This window comes from Halichoerus grypus, chromosome 3 (genome assembly GCF_964656455.1).
Source record: "Halichoerus grypus chromosome 3, mHalGry1.hap1.1, whole genome shotgun sequence".
Classification (NCBI taxonomy): domain Eukaryota; kingdom Metazoa; phylum Chordata; class Mammalia; order Carnivora; family Phocidae; genus Halichoerus; species Halichoerus grypus.
Genome location: NC_135714.1, coordinates 54,055,489 through 54,078,882, shown reverse-complemented (window position 1 = coordinate 54,078,882; position 23,394 = coordinate 54,055,489). Strand labels below are relative to the sequence as shown.

Genomic DNA, 23,394 nt, shown 5'->3' with positions numbered 1-23,394 from the left:
CCCCGCTGAGCAGGGAGCCCGATGTGGGACTCGATCCCAGGACCCTGGGATCATGACCTGAGCCGAAGGCAGACGCTTAACCATCTGAGCCACCCAGGCGCCCCTATTGCTTATACTTTTGATGTCATATCTAAGAATCCAAGTTCATGAAGATTTGTCCCTATCTTTTCTTCTAAGAATTTTATAGTTTTAACTCTCTTGTATTTAGGTCTTTCATCCATTTTGAGTTAATTTTTGTATATTCTGTGAAGTAAGGGTTTAGCTTTTCCATATGACTATCCAATTGTCCCACTAAGTGTTTATTGAAAAGACTATTTTTTTCCCCATTGAACGGTCTTGACACCATTATTGAAAATTAGTTGACCATACGTATATGAGTTTCCTTCTGGATTCTCAACTTTTTTCTCTTGATCTGTATATCAGTTCTTGGTCCAGTACTGTACTGTGATGATTACCATTGCTGTGATAAGGTTTGAGATCAGGAGGTATGAGTTCTTTTTATTCTTCCTTTTCAGGATTCTTTTGACTATTCTGGGTTCCTTGCAATTCCATATAAATTTTAGAATCAGCATGTCAATTTCTACAAAGACATCAGTTAAGATTCTGATAGGGATTGCATTGAATCTGTATATCAGTTTGGGGGATATTGCTATTTTAACAGTAAATCTATTGATCCATGAACATGGGATGTTTTTCCATCTATTGAGATCTTTAACTTATTACAACAATGTTTTCAGAGCATAAGTTTTACACTTCTTTTGTTAAATTCATTCCTAAGCATTTTATTTGTTTTGATGCTATTGTGAATAGAGTTGCTTTTAAATTTTACTTTTGGGTGTTCATTGCAAGTGTATAGAAATACAGTTGGTTTTTATATATTCTGCAACCTTGCTGAAGTCATTTATTAGTGCCATTTATTAGCTTTTTAGTGTACTTAATAGGATTTTCTGAGTACAAAAATCGTGTCATTTTTGAATAGAGATAGTTTTACCCTTCCTTTCCAATCTATTATTTATTTGTTTTATATTGCCTAATTGCCCTGGCTAAAATCTTTAGTACAGTGTTTAATAGAAGTGGTAACAGCAGACTTCCTTGTCTGGTTCCTAAATTTTAGGAGGAAAACATCTAGTCTTTCACCATTTAGTGTACTGCTTAGGTGTAGGTTTTTCATATATACCCTTTTTTCAGGTTGTGGCAGTTCTCTTCTAGTCCTAGTTTGTTGAGCGTTTTTATCATAAAAAGGTGTTGGATTTTGTTAAATGCTTGCTTTTTTTTTTGCATCTACTAATATGATGATGTGATTTTTTTTTGTTATTGATCTGAGGTATTATATTAATTGGTTTTTGGATGGTAGACCAAACTGCATCTCTGGTATGAATCCCATTTGGTCATGATGTATGTATAATTCTGTTTACACATTGTTAGATTTCTTTTGCTAGTATGTTGAGTTTTTTGGTTTAGTTTTCTTGTGATGTCTTTGTCCAGTTTTGGTATCAAGATAATCTTGGCCTCATAAAGTGAGTTGAGAAGTTCTCTTCTGTTTTTTGAAAGAGTTTGTGAAGAATTTGTATTATTTGAATGCTTGGAAGAATTCAGCAGTGAAACCATTTGGGCCTGGGGTTTTCTTTCTGGGTAGTTTTTTGATTACTGATTTATTCTCTCGTTACAGGTCTTTTGAGATTATTTCTTCTTGAATCAGTTTTGGTAATTTGTGTGTCTTTAGGAATTTATCCATTTCATCTAGGTTATCTAATTTGTTGATGTATAATTGTTCATAGTATTCTCTTATAATCCCTTTTATTTCTTTAGACTGTGATCGTAGGACCAAAGTCTGCATGTTCTTTAGTTATTTTGCATGCAAATTATTTTCTCACATATGGTAAGAGTAGGCTGATAGACTGAGTCAAGAAACAAATTAAAACATAGGACTTACAAGAGAAATGGGAGAGAAGAGAAAAATTATACAATCTGGGAATAATATGTCCTATTTGCATATATTGGAGATAAATTAAATAGCTGTTAGCTACTAAAGAGATGAACCAGAGTCCCTCTGAGCATCCTATTGTTCCTCAATAGGCTGACTAGGGGTGTCAAAGAAAACAATTTCAGTTGTTTGTGGATTTTCAAAAAAATGATAGATTAAGTGTGTAATATACATTATATGCTGCCTGTAGTAATGTCTCCTTGTGTTCCCCCCTGTCATCACCTCCATCTTAGGCCAGGTCTGTACCATTTCAGAATTTTTCTTAGTAGGTCCTAGAATCAAGTTTTCTTCCTAGGCTAGTTGTAAGTCCTAGGACCTGAATAGGGTTATCTAATATTTGTTACAACCAGTATTATATGGCCTATTCATTGTGTATTGTTTCTAGAAGAAATATTTTATGGAGAAATGAAAATAATTTTACACTTTACATTTTCACAGAGGTACAAGAAGCACAAAGGATCAAGATAATATGACTGGACAAAATGTTCATCTGAAGTCTCAGATCAGGGGATTTACACGCAAGACGCCAGCAGAATCTAACTTGGATTCTGGAGAGCCTAAGACTTCAGTTTTGGAAGGAAGGTATGCATGTGTTCTAAGGATAATTGGATTTACTTATTATATTAGTCACTCATTGCTGTGTAACAAATTACCCCAAACTTTAATAGTCACTTGCAAACATCTATGGTTTCATAGTTTCTGTGGCCCAGAAGTCTGGGTTAGCTGGCTAGTTCTTACTCAGGGGTTCTAATGAGGTGTAGCATTCAAGATGTCTACCTGGTCTGCAGTCCTTTGAAGGCTTGACTGTGACTGGAGGATCTACTTATAAGGTAGTTTGCTCCCATGGCTGTTAGATGCAGGCCTTCCTTGTCATGTGGCCCTCTCCATAGGGCTGTTCAATATGGCAGCTGGCTTTTTACAAAGCAAGTGATCCAAGAGAAAGTGTGACTATGATGGAGGTTAAAATTCCCTTTTAATAACCTAGTATCTGAAGTTGCATACTGTCACTTCCACTTCATTCTGTTTGTTAGAAAAAGGTCATTAAGTCCAGACCACGTTCAAGGAATGGGGGATTAGGCTCTCTCTCTTGAAAAGAGGAGTATTTAAGAATTTGTGGGTATGTGTTTAAAATAGGTACACTCAGTGAACAAACCAAATTAACCTATTCTTATAATATCTGAAGTCATATACCCTTTTTTAAAATGAAAGAATGGTAAATTATAACATTCTCAAGACATGTAAGTGATGGCTAAGATTTCTTTACTATTTGGTGGGTTATGACTCCTAGGCCTATCCTGGGTTCATAATAGAAGGAAAGGAATCTAGGGCTGGGATAAGCTGAATTATCTCGGAACAACTTCTGGACTATATTTTAAATTCCACTTGTTTTTGACTGTATTTTTAAATTAAGACAAGCTGATTTATTTCTAATATTTTTTATAATACTGTTTGATTTGATTTTTATCAGGGGTGTTACTTGAGTTGACTTAAAATTTAAAATTGATTCATGAAATTTAAAAGGTTATAAAATTCAGTATTTGTCCTCTTTGACAGTTATAGGATTAAATTATAGATCCTTTATTTTATGTAGCATGTAAATATATTTTTGGTAATCTATAGCATCACTGTTGGTTTTATAAGAAGGAAACCTTTGGCAGTTTTTGGGAGAAAAATGACCATTAGGATAGATAATTAGATATATGTATTATACAAGTACAAATTTGATGGTTTACTTTTTTATCTTAAAGTGGACCTTTCAGGCTCAAGAATTGTTTAACATCTGGAAAGAATAATTCCGATGTGGATGACAAGGAAGTTCAGAAAAGTTCAAGTAGGTTATTATTTATTGTCTCTTGTCTTGATATTTATGGCATTATGCATACAAAGTAAGGGTGTGCTATGTTTTATATAAATTATCACCAGTGGCAAATGTGTATTGAGTACTTACTCCAAAGAGCCTTACTATATGTTTAGAGATTTGTAAGACCTTACACCTATGTGATAGAGGAGGAAGAGAAAGAGAAAGAATGCCAGAGTGACAGTCCTTTCATTGAGGTAGAACATAATGAAATAATTGACACTTAAAATATCTCTTCTAGTATTGAAAAATGTTAAGGGGTGCTGGGGTGACACGGTTGGGCGCCTGACTCTTGATTTCAGCTCAGGTCATGATCTCAGGGTTGTGAGGTAGGGCCTGGCATTGGGCTTATGCTCAGTGCAGATCTGCTTGAGACTTTCTCTCCCTCTCCCTTTGCCTCTGCCCACCACACACTTTCTCTCTCTCTGTCTCTCTCTCAAATAAATAAATCTTAAAAAAAAATAAAAATGTTACGCTGCTAAGGGTATAAATGAAGCAAGATTAGCCGTGTATTGATTACTGTAGCTGTATGATGGATATATCAGTTTCATTATATAATTTTTTCTATTTTAAATATGTTTGAAACTTTATATAGTTAAGTTTTTTAAATGCCTCTTAATAGTTTTGTAATTTTTATGCTGCTAAAGAATATGTGCTTGGAATTTAATCTGTTATACTATTTTTTCTTTCCTAATTCACTAATTAATTTTCCTTTTATTTTTAATTTTTTTAAATTGGAATCTCTCTCTTTTTTTTTTTGAGAGAAATGGAGCACACGCAGGTGTGCCCATGAGCGGGGCTGGTTGTGGGGGGGGTGGGGTGGCTAGAGGGAAAGGGAGAGAATCTTAAGCAGACTCCTTATTGAGCTCAGAGCTGATCTCACAACTCTGAGATCATGACCTGAGCCAAAATCAAGAGTTGGACACTCAACTTACTGAGCCACCCAATGCCCCTCTTTTTCCTTTTGATTTGCATCTCTTGAAATGCTAGGAATGTGGAATTTGGAATTTGTTTTTTTAAAGATTTTATTTTTAAGTAATCTCTATACTTAATGTGGGGCTTGAACCTACAACCCTGATAACAAAGAGTCGTAGGCTCTATCAATTGAGCCAGCCAGGCGCCCCCTTTGTTTTTCCTTTTAAATTGTTTTTTTCTCCTTGTGTTTAGATTTATTTTATTATTTTTCTCCTCTAAGTTGAATGCTTTCTCTAATTATTTTTCTATTTTTTATTTGATAAAAAATTTTTTATTTGAAAAAACAATGAATTTTCCTGAGTAGTATTGGCTTAATTTTAGAGCTTTTTATTTATTTTAAAAATTTTTTTAAAAGATTTATTTATTTATTTATTTATTTATTTATTTATTTAGAAAGTGTGTGTGGGGTTGGGGGAGAGCAAGAGGGAGAGAGAGAATCTGAAGCAGGCTCTGTGCTGAGTATAGAGCCCCACCTGGGGCTTGATCTCAAGACGCTGAGATCATGACCTGAGCCAAAATCAAGAGTCAGACTGTCAACCGACTGAGCCACCCAGGTGCCCCAATTTTATAGCTTTTTAAATGTTCTGTTCCTTTAAAAAAAAAAAAAAGATTTATTCATTTATTTTAGAGAGAGAAAGCCTGCGAGCAGGGGGAGGGGCGGGGGGGGGCAAAGGGAGAGAGAATCTCCAGCAGACTCCCTGTTGAGCGCAGAGCCTGATGTGGGGCTCAGTCCCACCAACCCTGAGATCATGGCCTGAGCCGAAATCAAGAGTTGGATACTAAACCAGCTGAGCCACCCAGGCCGCCCCAGATGTTGTATTCTTATTGTAGTATACCCTAAATTACAGTGATTTTTCTTTGACCCAGGAGTTTTTTTAAGAGTATATTAGTTAAGAGCTTGGTCTCCAGAGTCCCTGGGGTTGAATCCAGCTCTACCACTTATTTACTATGTTATCTTGAGTAAAAAACTTCATTCCTCTTACCTTCAGCATCCTTATCTATAAAATGGGGATATCGTTTCCAATCTCATAGCTTTCTTGTTTAGTTTAATATCTGGTTTATGTTAAAACATACTGTTGGCTGTTATTCTGAAGTGTTTTGTTCTTTGTTAACAATTTCTAGTTTCATTTCATTGTTCTAGGGAACTTTGGCTTGTATTATTTATTTTTTGAATTTATTAAGGTTTTCTTTGTGATCCATAGTGTGCTTAGAGCATATAAAAAATTCTCCCATGGGTGCTTGAAAAAGAATATTATTCTTTTGTGTACATATATGGATATAAAAATACACATCCACTTATTTTATTGAGTGGATGTATATTTTTGAATATATTTTGAATATTTATGGAACTCACATTTTTTTTATTTTTAAAGATTTTTATTTATTTATTGGAGAGAAAGTGAGTGAGCATGAGCGGGGTTGGGGAGGAGAGGGAGAGGGAGAAACAGACTCCCCGTTGAACAGGGAGCCCGATGCAGGACTTAATCCCAGGACCCTCAGATCATGACCTGAGCTGAAGGCAGATGCTTTCACCCAGGTGCCCTGGAACTCTTGAATATTTATAGAATATTATGGAATACTTACTATGTATCCTTCTAGAGGCTGCAGATGTGGTAGTGAACAAAACTGACAAAAACTTCTGCACACCTGGAGCTTACTTTCTGGGGGACCAGGATAGAAGACAATAAAAAAAAAGATAGCAAAACTTATGATTTGCTGGATTGAGAGTAGAAAAATAAAGCAGGGATTTTGCAGTAGGAAATGGCGGTTACATTCTTAGGTAGATGGGCAGAAAAGGCCTCACTGAGGAAGTGATCATTTGAGCGAAATAGGAAAAAGATGAGGAAGCAAATTATGCAGCTGTATGAGGAAATAATGCCTCAGGTAGAGGGAAGACCAAGGGCAGTTTTTCTGATATGATAATGATTCTGATGGCAAAACACCAAGGAGACTGGAGCAAAGGAAGAGAGGGATAGAGTAGTAGGAGATGATGTCATAGAGATAACAAGAATGAAAGATCACGTAGGATGTTAAAGGCTTTATTTTAAGGATTTTTGGCTTTTCCTAAGAAATGATAAGGCATTGGAGGGTTTTGAGCAGAGGAGCGATATGACGACTTATAAACAGAATGACTGTGGCTCTTGTATTAGGGAGGGACTGGTGAGTTTGAGGGGCCTGGTGTAAGGTTGGAAGCAGGGAGACTGGTGAGACATTACTAATCCCAGTAAGAGTTTGCTTAGAGTCGGGTGGTAGCAGTGGAGGGTGGAGAGCAGTAGTAGGATTTTGAATATTTTTGGAGATAGAATCCACAGGATTTCCTGATGGATGGGATGTGGCATGTAAGAGAGAGATGTCAGGGATAACTTTGAGGCTTTTGGCTTGAGCACCTGAAAGAATGGTGTTGTCATTACTTGATTTGGAGACTGCTAGGGAAGGAGCAGATTTTGGGGAAAAGAACAGGATCTTAGAATTGAACATATTACATTAGATATTAATTTGATCCTTTATATCCTTGATTTGTGAAATCTGCTGAAGACTGCCAGAGTTGAAGTAAAGTATTTCCACTGCAATGGTCTGCTTTTTTCTCCTTCTATTTTCTGCAGTGTTTGCTCAGTACATTTCAGTGCTGTTACTAAGCATGTAAGCTTTTATATGGAATGTACCTGCTTTGGTCAAATTTATCTTCTTGATCCTATTACAGTGCTTTTACCTTGTAGTCTGTTTTGTCTAATATTAATATTGTGACCCCTGCTTTCTTTTGGTTCATTGTTCTTTTTTGTATTTTTATTCATCTTTTTACTTAACCTTTCCTACAGAACTAAAACAAAGTGGTTTAGAAACAGAACATGATTGAATTTTTATTTTTAACTTTCTCTGTCAGTATTTTTTCCTTTAATAAATGTTCAGTACATTTATACTTACTGTCAGAACAGATAGCCTTGTTACTTTGTAAAGTTGGTAGACATTCTCACATATGCCAGCAAGAACTCAGAATTTTTTTTTTTTTTTTTACAAACAGTTGAATAGTAAAAATAATCTTTGAGTCATTATCTTTTTTCCTTTAAACTAGCTGGCTATTGATCTTTTGCCTCACAATAGCTAATGCTTATGAGTAGAAATTTAAAGGCAGACTTATTTTTTATTTTCTTTGTAAGTAACCTGTTTTCTTCTATCTCCATGCTTATTAGAATTCTTTGGTGTTTGAAATTCAGGTGTTATCTCTTTGTTGCTGTTTTTTAAAATTTTTTTTGGAAATTATTAAATTTATTACTTAAATTATTAAATTTTAGAAATTATTAATTTTAAACTTACTCTGAAATCCCATATCTGCTTCACCCAGATTCCATATTTGTGAACATTTTACAACATTTGTTCCATCTCCCTCCCTGCCTCTGCTACATATATATTCATACACGTTTCTTATCATTAGCCTTTAAAAAAATTTTTTTTTAGTAGGCTCCGTACCCAGCATGGAGCCCAACATGGGTCGGGGCCTGAACTCATGACCCCAAGGTCAAGACCTGAGCTGAGATCAAGAGTTGGACACTCAACTGCCTGAGCCACCTAGGTGCCCCTTAAAAATTTTGTTTTTTTATTGAAGTATATTAATATACAGTGTTATGTTAGTTTTAGGTATACAATATAATGATTCAGCATCTTTATACTTTATTCAGCAGTGCTCATCATAAGTGTACTCTTTTTTTTTTTTTAAAGATATTATTTATTTATTTGACAGAGAGAGACACAGTGAGAGAAGGAACACAGCAGGGGGAGTAGGAGAGGGAGAAGCAGGCTTCCCGCCGAGCAGGGAGCCTGATGTGGGGCTCCATCCCGGGACCCTGGGACTGTGACCTGAGCTGAAAGCAGATGCTTAACTACTGAGCCACCCAGGCGCCCCCATAAGTGTACTCTTAATCCTCTTTATCTATGTCACTCATCCCTCACCCACCTCTCCTCTGGCAACCACCAGTATGTTCTCTGTATTTAAGAGTCTGGGTTTTTTTTTGTTTGTCTCTTGTTTTCTTCAATTGTTTTGTTTCTTAAATTCCACATATGAGTGGGGCGCCTGGGTGGCTCAGTCGGTTAAGCGTCTGCCTTCGGCCCAGGTCATGATCCCAGCGTCCTGGGATTAAGTCCCCCATTGGGCTCCCTGCTCAGCGGGGAGTCTGCTTCTCCCTTTCCCTCTGTCCCTCACCCCTGCTCGTGCTCTCTCTCATGCTCTCTCTCTTTCAAATCAATAAATACCATTTTAAAAAAAATTCCACATATGAGTGAAATCATGTGGTATTTGTCTTTCTCTGACTGACTTGTTTCAGTTAACATTATACCCTCTAAGTCCATCCATTCCATCCATGTTGTTGCAAATGGCAAGATGTCACTATTTTTATGCCTGAGTACTACTCCACTGTGTGTGTGTGTGTGGTTTGTATACATACCACATCATCTTTATCATTCATCTGTGGATGGACACTTGGGTTGCTTCTATATCTTGGCTATTTTAAATAATGCTGCAGTAAACATAGGGGTGCAATGTATCTTTTTGGATTAGTGTTTTTGTTTTCTTTGGGTAAACACTGAGTAGTGGAATTACTGGATCATATGATAATTCTATTTTTAATTTTTTGAGGAACCTCCATGCTGTTTTCCACAGTGGCTACTCCAATTTGCATTTCTACCAACCTGCATGAAGGTTCATTTTTCTCCACATCCTCACCAACATGTTCTTATCTTTTTGATTCTAGTCATTCTGCCAGGTATAAGGTGGTAGTTCATTATGGTTTTGATTTGCATTTCCCTGATGATGAGTGATGTTGAGCATCTTTTCATGTGTCTGCTGCCCATCTGGATGTCTTCTTTGGAAAAATGTCTGTTCAGGTCCTCTGCCCATTTTTAAATCGGATTATTTTGTTTTTTGCTGTTGCGTTAAGTTCTTTGCATATTTTGAATATTAACCCCTTATTGGATATATCATTTGCAAATAATCTTCTCCCATTCAGTAGGTTGTCTTTTCATTTTGTTGTTGGTTTCCTTTGCTATGCAAAAGCTTTTTATTTTGATGTAGTCCTAATAGTTTATTTTTGCTTTTGTTTCCCTTGCCCAAGGAGACATATCTAGAAAAATGTTGCTACAGCCAATGTCAATGAGATTACTGCCTCTGTTTTCTTATAGGAGTTTTATGGTTTCAGGTCTTACTTCCAGGTCGGTAATCCATTTTGAGTTTATTTTTGTGTAAAGTGTAAGAAAGTGTGGTCCTGTTTCATTTTTTTGCATGAAGCTCTCCATTTTTTCCAACACCATTGATTGAATATGCTGTCTTTTCCCTGTTGTATATTCTTACCTCCTTTGTCATAGATTAATTGATTATATAAGCATGAGTTTATAGCTGCATTCTCTCTTTTATTCCACTGATCTATGTTTTTTTTGTGTTTTTTTTTTGTGCTAGTATCATACTGTTTTGATGTACTACAGCTTTGTAGTATATCTTGAAATCTGGTATTGTGATACCTCCAGCTTTGTTCTTTCTCAAGATTGCTTTGGCTATTATTAGCCTTTTCTGTACTATTTGAGAACAAGTTGCAGACATAGTACTATGTGTAAGTATATGCAGATATGATGTAAGACAAGAACATAATCACACTTTAACCAACCGTCCAAGTCAGGAAATCAGCATTAATATAACACTAGTATTCCTTCACTGATTCCATGCAGATTTCACCAGCAGTTCCATTAGTGTTCTGGTTCAGGATCCAATCCAGGATCATAGATTGCATTTAATTCTCATGTCCGTTAAGTTTTCTTCAATAAGGCATTTTCTAACTTTCTGACCTTTACATTTTTTTGAGAGAGTACAACTTTTTATTCTTTAGAATGACTTTCAACCTGAGTCTTTCTGATATTTCCTCATGATCAGATGCCAGCCTTGCACATGTGACAGTAGTACAGAAGTGATGCTGTGTTCTTTGTGCATCTCATTAGGAGACAGTGTTTACCCATCTCCTGTTGGTGATGTTAATCTTGATCACCTGTTCAAGTTATTATCTCTACTCTAAAGATATGGTTGTTCTCTTTTATAATTGGTAAGTATTTTGTGGTGTGATATTCTGATGCTATTATAATAATGTGTTCCTTTTCAAACCTTCACACCAATCTTAGCATCTTTTGAAGACTCCCACTCGAATCATCAGCCACTTAATGATGTTACCAAATTGTGCTGTTCTATTTTCCTGTTAATTAGTGGCATTCTGTAAGAAATAGTTTTTCTTACCCCTTCTCTCATTTGTTTATTTATATAATTATGGGTTGCTACCTGTGTTCCTGTCTGTTGATGGTTGTAATCTCTTTTATTTATTCTAATACTCATATTGTGCCAGATTTGGTCAGTAGGCATCCTTTCAACTGGTCCTTATGTCCTTTTACTACGTTTCTGTCATTTTGTGAATACTCTCTTTTGTTTGGCTTAAGATGTTCTGGCCTACTTTCCCTGTCTCAACTCTGGAGTCACTTATTTCTGCTAAGGACCTGATTCTTTTTAGTGGATAATGGCATTTAGAAACTCAGATCTGGGCTCTTGGTGTGCTTCTAGGCTCTCTTAGTGGACAGTTCTTAGTATATTTACTTACTTGCTTCATTCTTTCTCTGATCCCATCAGCTGCTTCCCACAGCTTACTGCTATGGGAGAATTTTCAAGGAGTGACTAACCCTCTACTTTTTCTAGTGGGGATTGCATGAGAATTTAGATTTTGTTTTTGGTAACAGCTTTATTGAGCTATATATTGAGATATTCACATACCATAAAATTTACCCATTTATGGGATGTAATTCAATGGTGTGTAACCATCACAATAAATTTTAGAAAAATTTTATCATCCCCAGAAGAAACCCCATATTTATCTTTAGCAGGCACCTTTCCTTCCCTCACCTCTCATATCTCCTATGCCTATGGCATCCACTAATCTACTTTTAATTTCTATAGATCTCTCTAGATTTGCCAGTTCTGGACAGGAAAATTAGATTTTATGATCACTAAAGTTTCTTCTTAGCCAGCAATTTTATAAAGTATCTAATTCAATCATTTAATTTTATTTTTTTCTTTTTTTTTTTTTTTTTTTTTTGACATTCAGCTACTAGTTTACTATTAGAAGTAGAATTGCATTTATCATTTATGTGATTCTACATTTATTTTCCTTATTACCAACAAATAAAATATTTTTCAAGCAAAACATTACTGGTAGTTTATAAAAATTCAATAGTTATCTCAAAAAGATATGAGGTCATAAAAGGCAATTGACTAATGTATAAGAAATATTAACAAATAATTCCTACATGATTACACACATTGATGATTTCTTACATGGAATGGTGCATCCAGTTTACTAACATTTCCCAGAAGGATGACAAAATAAGAATAAAAGCAATGATTTAAGGGTTTATACCCTAAATTTCCTGGAACTATTCTAAATAAGTTGCTTTATTATATAATTTTCACATACATATTTGAGGAGATCTAAAAATAAATCATCATTATATGTAATTATTTCAAAGTTCCTATTTTGAATAAAGATAAATTAAAATATAACATCATTGTCAAAGAAAATATGCACTAAATATACTTGAAAATTGCTTCTACAAAATATATTGTTTCATAATTTAACAACTTAATTGAAAACTGAAAATTCCTGAACATTTTATTTTATTTTATTTTTTTTTTAAATTTTTTATTGTTATGTTAATCCCCATACATTACATCATTAGTTTTAGATATAGTGTTCCATGATTCATTGTTTGTGCATAACACCCAGTGCTCCATGCAGAACGTGCCCTCCTCAATACCCATCACCAGGCTAACCCATCCTCCCAACCCCCTCCCCTCTAGAACCCTCAGTTTGTTTTTCAGAGTCCATCGTCTCTCATGGTTCTTCTCCCCCTCCGATTTCCCCCCCTTCATTCTTCCCCTCCTGCTACATTCTTCTTCTTCTTTTTTTCTTTCTTAACATCTATTGCATTATTTGTTTCAGAGGTACAGATCTGAGATTCAACAGTCTTGCACAATTCACAGCGCTTACCAGAACACATACCCTCCCCAGTGTCCATCACCCAGTCACCCCATCCCTCCCACCCCACCCCCCACTCCAGCAACCCTCAGTTTGTTTCCTGAGATTAAGAATTCCTCATATCAGTGAGGTCATATGATACATGTCTTTCTCTGTTTGACTTATTTCGCTCAGCATAATACCCTCCAGTTCCATCCACGTCGTTGCAAATGGCAAGATCTTATTCCTTTTGATGGCTGCATAATATTCCATTGTATATATATACCACCTCTTCTTTATCCATTCATCTGTTGATGGACATCTTGGCTCTTTCCACAGTTTGGCTATTGTGGACATTGCTGCTATAAACATCGGGGTGCACGTAGCCTTTCGGGTCCCTACTTTTGTATCTTTGGGGTAAATACCCAGTAGTGCAATTGCTGGGTCATACCGTAGCTCTATTTTCAACTTTTTGAGGAACCTCCATACTGTTTTCCAGAGTGGCTGCACCAGCTTGCATTCCCACCAACAGTGTAGGAGGGTTCCCCTTTCTCCGCATCCCCGCCAACATCTGTCATTTCCTGACTTGTTAATTTTAGCCATTCTGACTGGTGTGAGGTGGTATCTCATTGAGGTTTTGATTTGGATTTCCCTGATGCCGAGCGATATTGAACACTTTTTCATGTGTCTGTTGGCCATTTGGATGTCTTCTTTGGAAAAATGTCTGTTCATGTCTTCTGCCCATTTCTTGATTGGATTCTTTGTTCTTTTGGTGTTGAGTTTGATGAGTTCTTTATAGATTTTGGATACTAGCCCTTTATCTGATATGTCATTTGCAAATATCTTCTCCCATTCTGTTGGTTGTCTTTTGGTTTTGTTGACTGTTTCCTTTGCTTTGCAAAAGCTTTTTATCTTGATGAAGTCCCAATAGTTCATTTTTGCCCTTGCTTCCCTTGCCTTTGGTGATGTTTCTAGGAAGAAGTTGCTGCGGCTGAGGTCGAAGAGGTTGCTGCCTGTGTTCTCCTTTAGGATTTTGATGGGCTCCTGTCTCACATTGAGGTCTTTCAACCATTTGGAGTCTATTTTTGTGTGTGGTGTAAGGAAATGGTCCAGTTTCATTCTTCTGCATGTGGCTGTCCAATTTTCCCAACACCATTTGTTGAAGAGACTGTCTTTTTTCCATTGGACATTCTTTCCTGCTTTGTCAAAGATTAGTTGACCATAGAGTTGAGGGTCCATTTCTGGGCTCTCTATTCTGTTCCATTGATCTATGTGTCTGTTTTTGTGCCAGTACCATACTGTCTTGATGATGACAGCTTTGTAGTAGAGCTGGAAGTCTGGAATTGTGATGCCGCCAGCTTTGCTTTTCTTTTTCAACATTCCTCTGGCTATGCGGGGTCTTTTCTGGTTCCATACAAATTTTAGGATTATTTGTTCCATTTCTTTGAAGAACGTGGATGGTATTTTGATGGGGATTGCATTGAATGTGTAGATTGCTCTAGGTAGGATTGACATCTTCACAATATTTGTTCTTCCAATCCATGAGCATGGAACGTTTTTCCATTTCTTTGTGTCTTCCTCAATTTCTTTCATGAGTATTTTATAGTTTTCTGAGTACAGATCCTTTGCCTCTTTGGTTAGATTTATTCCTAGGTATCTTATGGTTTTGGGTGCAATTGTAAATGGGATCGACTCCTTAATTTCTCTTTCTTCTGACTTGTTGTTGGTGTATAGGAATGCCACTGACTTCTGTGCATTGATTTTATATCCTGCCACTTGACTGAATTCCTGTATGAGTTCTAGCAGTTTTGGGGTGGAGTCTTTTGGGTTTTCCACATAAAGTATCATATCATCTGCAAAGAGTGAGAGTTTGACTTCTTCTTTGCCGATTTGGATGCCTTTGATTTCTTTTTGTTGTCTGATGGCTGTGGCTAGGACTTCCAATACTATGTTGAATAGCAGTGGTGATAGTGGACATCCCTGCCGCGTTCCTGACCTTAGGGGGAAAGCTCTCAGTTTTTCCCCATTGAGAATGATATTCGCTGTAGGTTTTTCATAGATGGCTTTTATGATATTGAGGTATGTACCCTCTATCCCTATACTCTGAAGAGTTTTGATCAAGAAAGGATGCTGTACTTTGTCAAATGCTTTTTCTGCATCTATTGAGAGGATCATATGATTCTTGTTCTTTCTTTTGTTAATGTATTGTATCACGTTGATTGATTTGCGGATGTTGAACCAACCTTACAGCCCAGGGATAAATCCGACTTGGTCGTGGTGAATAATCCTTTTAATGTACTGTTGGATCCTATTGGCTAGTATTTTGGTGAGAATTTTTGCATCCATGTTCATCAGGGATATTGGTCTGTAATTCTCCTTTTTGATGGGGTCTTTGTCTGGTTTTGGGATCAAGGTAATGCTGGCCTCATAAAATGAGTTTGGAAGTTTTCCTTCCATTTCTATTTTTTGGAACAGTTTCAGAAGGATAGGTATTAATTCTTCTTGAAATGTTTGGTAAAATTCCCCTGGGAAGCCATCTGGCCCTGGGCTTTTGTGTTTTGGGAGATTTTTGATGACTGCTTCTATTTCCTTAGTGGTTATAGGTCTGTTCAGGTTTTCTGTTTCTTCCTGGTTCAGTTTTGGTAGTTGATACATCTCTAGGAATGCATCCATTACTTCCAGGTTATCTAATTTGCTGGCATAGAGTTGCTCATAATATGTTCTTATAATTGTTTGTATTTCTTTGGTGTTGGTTGTGATTTCTCCTCTTTCATTCATGATTTTGTTTTTTGGGTCATTTCTCTTTTCTTTTTGATAAGTCTGGCCAGGGGCTTATCAATCTTGTTAATTCTTTCAAAGAACCAGCTCCTCGTTTCGTTGATCTGTTCTACTGTTCTTTTGGTTTCTATTTCATTGATTTCTGCTCTGATCTTGATTATTTCTCTTCTCCTGCTGGGTTTAGGCTTTATTTGCTGTTCTTCCTCCAGCTCCTTTAGGTGTAGGGTTAGGTTGTGTACTTGAGACCTTTCTTGTTTCTTGAGAAAGGCTTGTATTGCTATATACTTTCCTCTTAGGACTGCCTTTGCTGTATCCCAAAGATTTTGAATAGTTGTGTTTTCATTTTCATTGGTTTCCATGAATTTTTTTAACTCTTCTTTAATTTCCTGGTTGACCCATTCATTCTTCAGTAGGATGCTCTTTAGCCTCCATGTATTTGAGTTCTTTCCGACTTTCCTCTTGTGATTGAGTTCTAGTTTCAAAGCATTGTGGTCTGAAAATAGGCAGGGGATGATCCCAATCTTCTGGTACCGGTTGAGACCTGATTTATGACTTAGGATGTGATCGATTCTGGAGAATGTTCCATGGGCACTAGAGAAGAATGTGTATTCCGTTGCTTTGGGATGGAATGTTCTGAATATGTCTGTGAAGTCCATTGGGTCCAGTGTGTCATTTAAAGTCTTTATTTCCTTGTTGATCTTTTGCTTAGATGATCTGTCCATTTCAGTGAGGGGGGTGTTAAAGTCCCCCACTATTATTGTATTGTTGTCGATGTGTTTCTTTGCTTTTGTTATTAATTGCCTTATATAATTGGCTACTCCCATGTTAGGGGCATAGATATTTACAATTGTTAGATCTTCTTGTTGGATAGACCCTTTAAGTATGATATAGTGTCCTTCCTCATCTCTTATTACAGTCTTTGGTTTAAAATCTAATTTGTCTGATATAAGGATTGCCACCCCAGCTTTCTTCTGGTGTCCATTAGCATGGTAAATGGTTTTCCACCCCCTCACTTTCAATCTGGGGGTGTCTTTGGGTCTAAAATGAGTCTCTTGCAGACAGCATATCGATGGGTCTTGTTTTTTAATCCAATCTGATAGCCTGTGTCTTTTGATTGGGGCATTTAGCCCATTTACATTCAGGGTAACTATTGAAAGATAGGAATTCAGTGCCATTGTATTGCCTGTAAAGTGACTGTTACTGTATATTGTTTGTGTTCCTTTCTGGTCTATGTTGCTTTTAGGCTCTCTCTTTGCTTAGAGGACCCCTCTCAATATTTCTTGTAGGGCTGGTTTCGTGTTTGCAAATTCCTTTAGTTTTTGTTTGTCCTGGAAGCTTTTTATCTCTCCTTCAATTTTCAATGACAGCCTAGCTGGATATAGTATTCTTGGCTGCATATTTTTCTCATTTAGTGCTCTGAATATGTCCTGCCAGTCCTTTCTGGCCTGCCAGGTCTCTGTGGATAAGTCTGTTGCCAATCTAATGTTTCTACCATTGTAGGTTACATATCTCTTCTCCCGAGCTGCTTTCAGGATTTTCTCTTTGTCTCTGAGACTCGTAAGTTTTACTATTAGATGTCGGGGTGTTGACCTATTTTTATTGATTTTGAGAGGGGTTCTCTGTGCTTCCTGGATTTTGATGCCTGTTTCCTTCCCCAAATTAGGGAAGTTCTCTGCTATAATTTGCTCCATTATACCTTCTGCCCCTCTCTCTCTTTCTTCTTCTTCTGGGATCCCAATTATTCTAATGTTGTTTCGTCTTATGATATCGTTTATCTCTCGAATTCTGCCCTCATGATCCAGTAGTTGTTTATCTCTCTTTTTCTCAGCTTCTTTATTTTCCATCATTTGGTCTTCTATCTCACTGATTCTTTCTTCTGCCTCATTTATCCTAGCAGTTAGCGCCCCCATATTTGATTGCACCTCATTGATAGCCTTTTTGATTTCTACTTGGTTAGATTTTAGTTCTTTTACTTCTCCAGAAAGGGTTTCTCTAATAACTTCCATGTTTTTTTCAAGCCCAGCTAGTATCTTTAAAGTGATGATTCTGAACTCTAGATCTGACATCGTACTAATGTCCGTATTGAGTAGGTCCCTGGCAGTCGGTACTACCTCTTGTTCTTTTTGTTGAGGTGATTTTTTCCATCTTGTCATTTTGTGCAGAGGAGAATAGATTAATGAGAGAACAAAATGCTAGCAGGGTAACAACGTCCCCCGAAAATATACTCTAAACAAATCAGAAAAGACCTGAAGCAGTGGGAAAAGAAAGGGAAAGAGAGAAAAAAGAAAAGGAAAGAAAAAAAGAAAAAAGAAAAAGATAAAGATAAAAACAAACAAAAGCAGAACAAAACAAAACAAAACAAAAACAGAATGTGATCAAATATGATCAGGCTGGATTATAGATCAGTGCCACACACTAGATTTTGGGTGTATTTTGGTCTGTTAAGAGAAAGTCCCTCCCAAAATTTTAAAGAAAGAAAAACTTATATATGTACAAAAATAAGGGTTGATATGATGAAGGGATGGAATATGACTGTAAAGATGGAAATTATAAAAAATTTTAAAAAAGGATTTGATAAGTTGTTTGAAAAAAGAAAGAAGAGGATTTAAAAAAAAAAAAGAAAGAAAGAAAAAAGGGAGAGAATGTGATCAGGCAGGGGAGTAGAAAAAAACCATACACTAGAGATTTAGAGTATATTTTGATCTGTTAGAAGAAACTATCTCAAGATTTTAAAGAGAGAACAACATATATATATATGCCAAAAATATGGGTAACTACTATGAAGGGATAGAATATGACTTTAAAAATGAAAAATAAAAATGTTTTTTTTTAAAAAAGGGATTGATAAGATGTTGGTTGAAAAAGGGAAAAAGAAAAATTCAAAAAAAAAGAAAAAAGGAAAAAAGAAAAAAAGACAGTTAAAAAAAATAATTAACTTTGAAAGACTAAAGAATCATGGTAAAGAAGCCATGAATTCTATGTGCAGTATTCCCCTAGCGCTGGAGTTCTGCCGTTCTCATTGATCGGTAAACTTGGTCTTGGCTGGCTGTTCTCGCTGATCTTCTGGGGGAGGGGCCTGTTGCCGTGGTTCCCAAATGTCTTTGCCGGAGGCAAAATTGCCCCGCCCTTGCCGGTCCGGGCTAAGTAATCTGCTCGGGTTTGCTCTCCGGAGCTTTTGTTCCCTGCAAGCTTTCCGTACAGCTTTGGAGGCGGAGAGTGAAAATGGCGGCCTCCTAGTCTCCGCCCCGGCGGAGCCGAGAACTCGGGGTCCCGCTCCTCAGCGAGCCCCCAGAGAAAAGCAGTCAGTCACTCCCGTCTCCCCGGTCTCCGGCCACACTCCGCGCTCACCCGGCCTGTGACCGCGCCTTTCTATCTGGCACCCGACCCCGGGTGGAGTCTCCAAACCCAGCAGATCCCCGCGGTGCACTCCCGCACCTCTCCTCCCCGGGGGAAGAAGGTGAGTCTCCCCGGATCTGCCGCTTGTTGGGTCCCTGCTGGAGGAGCAGGGGCCCGACTGTGCCGCGGATCACGGTTTATAGCAACCCCGAGCTGAGAGCCCGCGCCTGGGCTCCGTCTCTGCAGCCGGCTTCCCTGCTCCGATACCTGGGAGCTCTGCCGCACTCAGGCACCCCCGGTCTTTCTGTGACCCCGAGGGTCCTGAGACCACACTGTCCCGCGAGGGTTCCACCCCCCACTTCGCCACCAGAGTGACGTCCCTCAGCGGAGCAGACTTCTAAAAGTTCCGATTTTGTGCTCCGCTGCTCTATCACTTGCCAGAAGCGGCCGACGGAGGCCCCTCCCCCGCCGTCTATCCTCCCGAATATCGCCTCGGATTCACTTCTCCGCACGTCCTACCTTCCAGAAAGTGGTCGCTTTTCTGTTCAGAGAGTTGTTGCTATTCTTTTCTTCGATCTCCTGTTGAGTTTGTAGGTGTTCAGAATGGTTTGATCCCTATCCAGCTGAATTCCTGAGAGGAGACGAAATCCAGGTCTCCTACTCCTCCGCCATCTTGCTCTGCCCCCTTTATTTTTTTCTTTTTAAGAGAGTGTGTGCATGCATGTGTGAAGGAAGGGCACAGAAAGAGGGAGAGAGAAAATCTAAAGCAGGCTCCATGCTCAGCATGGTGCCCTACTCGGGGCTCGATCTCATGACCCAGAGATCATGACCTGAGCTGAAATTAAGAGTCGGACGCTTAACTGACTGAGCCCGCCACCCAGACGCCCCAATTTAGTAATTTTAAACAGTCTTTTGCTCTCATGGACTCATTTGAGAATATAATGAAAGCGTAGACTGACTTTTCAGTTCTAGGTCATTCATGGACATTAATTGTTCCAATTACATGTTGCTCCATAACAAACATCCAAAACTTAGTGGCTTAGTACAACAATTGATTTCTGTCTCATTGTTCTGTGGGTTGACTTGGCTTAGTTGGGCAAGTCTCATTTGGGCTCTCTCATGCATTCATACTTAAATGCAAGCTGCTGGGGCTGGAGTCATTTGAAAGCTCAACTGGGTTGGAAGTCCAGGGTGACTTTTTCACTTCTATATTTAGCACTTAGCTAGGGTGGCTGGAACAAGTTGGGGGCTGGCCAGGTGTATCTTTTTTCTCCGCATGTGGTTAGCTTGGGTTTCCTCACAGCATGGCAGTCTTGGGGTGGTTGGACTTCATATGTGGTGTCTCTTTCTCCAGAGTGAAGTTGTAAGAGACCCAGGTGGAACCTGCATATCTTCTTAGGACTTAGCCTTTGAAGTCCCAGAATGTCATTTCTGCTGTGTTCTGTTAGTCAAGCTAGTCATTAAGATCAGCAGAGATTCAGGGAATTAGGGAATTCAGAGAAAAGGGAATTAGACTCTGCTTCTTTTTTTTTTTTTCAAAGATTTTATTTATTTATTTGAGAGAGAGAGAATGAGAGAGAGCACATGAGAGGGGGGAGGGTCAGAGGGAGAAGCAGACTCCCTGCCGAGCAGGGAGCCCGATGCGGGACTCGATCCAGGGACTCCAGGATCATGACCTGAGCCGAAGGCAGTCGCTTAACCAACTGAGCCACCCAGGCGCCCTAGACTCTGCTTCTTGATAAAGAATGACATTTGTGCATAGGAAGAGAAAGAATTAATGGCAGCTATGTTTAGATGCTATTTCAATACTTAAGTTGAAAACTCTGGCCTAATTGGCACACTGATAAATTTAGTATACTTATACTGTTTTAGAACTTGAAAGATCATATATTACATTATTAGCATATTGATTGTTCTTTATTACACCCTACATTTTAATCTACCAAGTGGCTTATTTCACCTGAAGTCCAGAAAACTTGCTTATTTTTTGTTATTTTTAACCGTTAGGCTCTTTAGACATACACATTGTAGCAAAATCAAGAAAAATGTTATACTGTTTTTCATTAGTCTTTATTCCTCAGCAGTAAAAAGTAAAAGAAGTAATAAGATGATTGTCAGGTTAAATTTAATTAAAATACTTAATATTGAAATTGACTGGGGTGCCTGGGTGGCTCAGTCGGTTAAGCGTCTGCCTTCAGCTCAGGTCATGATCCCAGGGTCCTGGGATCAAGCCCTGCATTGGGCTCCCTGCTCAGCGGGAAGCCTGCTTCTCCCTCTCCCACTCCCCCCTGCTTGTGTTCCCTCTCTCGCTGACTCTCTGTCTGTCAAATAAATAAATAAAATCTTAAAAAAAAAAAAAAAGAAAGAAATTGACCAACTAACAGTTTAATTCAACATGGAATTAGCAGCCTTTGGTCACGGTATTATCATTTGCATTTTGCAGGTGACTCAAGAGTAAAAATATCTACAGTAATACCAGAGAATAAAATACATCACAAGTTAGGTAAGATTATTTCTCTCTTTTAATATCTTCATATTATAAAACCTCTGTTACTAAATAGGACTTAATTTTTCTCATGCAGGGAGGAAATATTTGGATTAATTGGCAGATAAATTAAAACTGTTTGTTTAGTTTTTATGAATTTCACAGTAAGTCATCAAGGCCAAATGATGATCTTTATTGTTCATTTATAAATCCTGTGTCCCTCTCACTCTTTGCCCCATATTAAGGAGCATGATTTCACCTATGCTAAGCAGTTAGGGTGGAGAATTCTGTAAGTAATAACTGCTAGGTAGATGACATCCCTGACAACTCCCATTTTTATCCAGTCCAGCAGTAGCTGGAATAAGTAGGCAAAGATGGGAGCTGGGGAACCCATGGAGAGGCCATGGAGGATTAAAACCCTGTGGTTCCCCATGATATATTTGCCAGTCAGGATTCATGGGACCTTTTGCCTTTGTGGGATTGTAGTGGCCTTTTATGTTTCTCTCTATGCCTGAAGTTGTGAGTGCTCCTGAACTTGTACCTGAAGAGAACCACTAGAAGTGAAGTTTCCTCAAATTGCTTCAACCAAAAACTCATGTTTTGTCAATATTTTGTGGGCCCATATGAAGAAAGACTGTTAGTCTTAATGCTTTCTTGAAGTGGAATGATAACTAATCAGGAGTAGGCAAACAGAAATAAAAATGTTTCTGAGCAGGGACTTTAGCAACTAGAGAGAGGAAAATCAAGCATCATGCCTAAGAACAATAGGCAACTGCTGGTGAGCTAGAATTTTTGTAGTAGGTTAATAACAGTTTTAACAATAAAAGAAATATGAGCATTTTCAGAGATTCAGTTACAGCATAGAAAACTTACTGGGACTGAAAAAATCCAATTTTTTAAATTTAAAAAGTCAGTAGATGAAGTGAAAATAAAGGGTGGTCACTGTTACTGAGAGCTGAATTAGTAACTGTGTGTTGACATGGAAGACATTCCTGAGAGACAAAATATGAAAAGATGGAAATCGTGAGGAAAAAAGGTATACAGTGGAAATAATATGGAGACAGCTGAGAAAACTTGCAAATAATAGGATTTCCAGAAAAGATAAACAGGTGGAGGAGGGAAAAGAGTTAAAAGAAGTATGTTAAAGAAAACTTCCCTGGATTAAAGATGGCTTAAATCTGCAATTTGAATGAGTTTGCCAACTGCTAGTCAAAATTATTGAAAAAGATACACTTCTAGACATCAGTGAATAAAATCCTAAATTTCAAGAATATAGGGAAGCTTCTAGACAGAAACATTTATATATAAGGGAGAAAAAATGACTAGTACTGTTGATCTGTGTAACATTGGAAGAATAAAATAACATCTATAGCCTATTTTAAGAAATGTATTACAAAAAAAAAAAAAAAAAAGAAATGTATTACAATCCAGTAATCTTATACTTAGCCAAGGTATTTTCCTTTCTGATAAGTGAATTTACTTTGCAGATAATGCAAAGATTGAGTTGACTCTAAATCCTCCCGGTAAAATACTCACGTAAGGTATTCTAACCAAGTGTATGCATCAAAACTAACTCCAAAGAGAGGAAACAGTGGTGAGGAATAATTCTTGTAATAATATGTGGTTAAATTTAAATAACGTGTATTTGGTTTCTGTTGCTGTGTACTAAATTACCACAATTCAGTGGCTTAGACAACACACATTTATTTATTATCCATATTTTCTTCAGGTCAGAAGCCCAGGCACAGATTAGCTGGGTCCTCTGTGCAAGAGTCACAGGCTGCAATCAGAAGTGTCAGCCCGGGTTGTGGCCTCATCTGAGGTTTGAGGTCCTATTCCAAGCTCCTGTGGTTGTTAGAATTCAGTTCCTTGAAACTGTGGGACTGAGGTACCTGTTTTCTTGCTGGCTGTGAGCCATGGGCCATTACTTTCGGCTTCTAAAGGCTAC

General features: G+C 37.8%; 1 protein-coding gene across 1 annotated transcript in view; it reads left to right on the top strand.

Moving 5' to 3' along the window:
* CENPC (centromere protein C) overlaps positions 1 to 23,394 on the top strand; it is an 86,882-nt gene that overhangs the window by 41,006 nt on the left and 22,482 nt on the right. Inside the window, 3 exon segments of the mRNA XM_078068736.1 lie at positions 2,423 to 2,566; positions 3,733 to 3,815; positions 21,405 to 21,464. Coding sequence (XP_077924862.1) covers positions 2,423 to 2,566; positions 3,733 to 3,815; positions 21,405 to 21,464 — 287 coding nt within the window.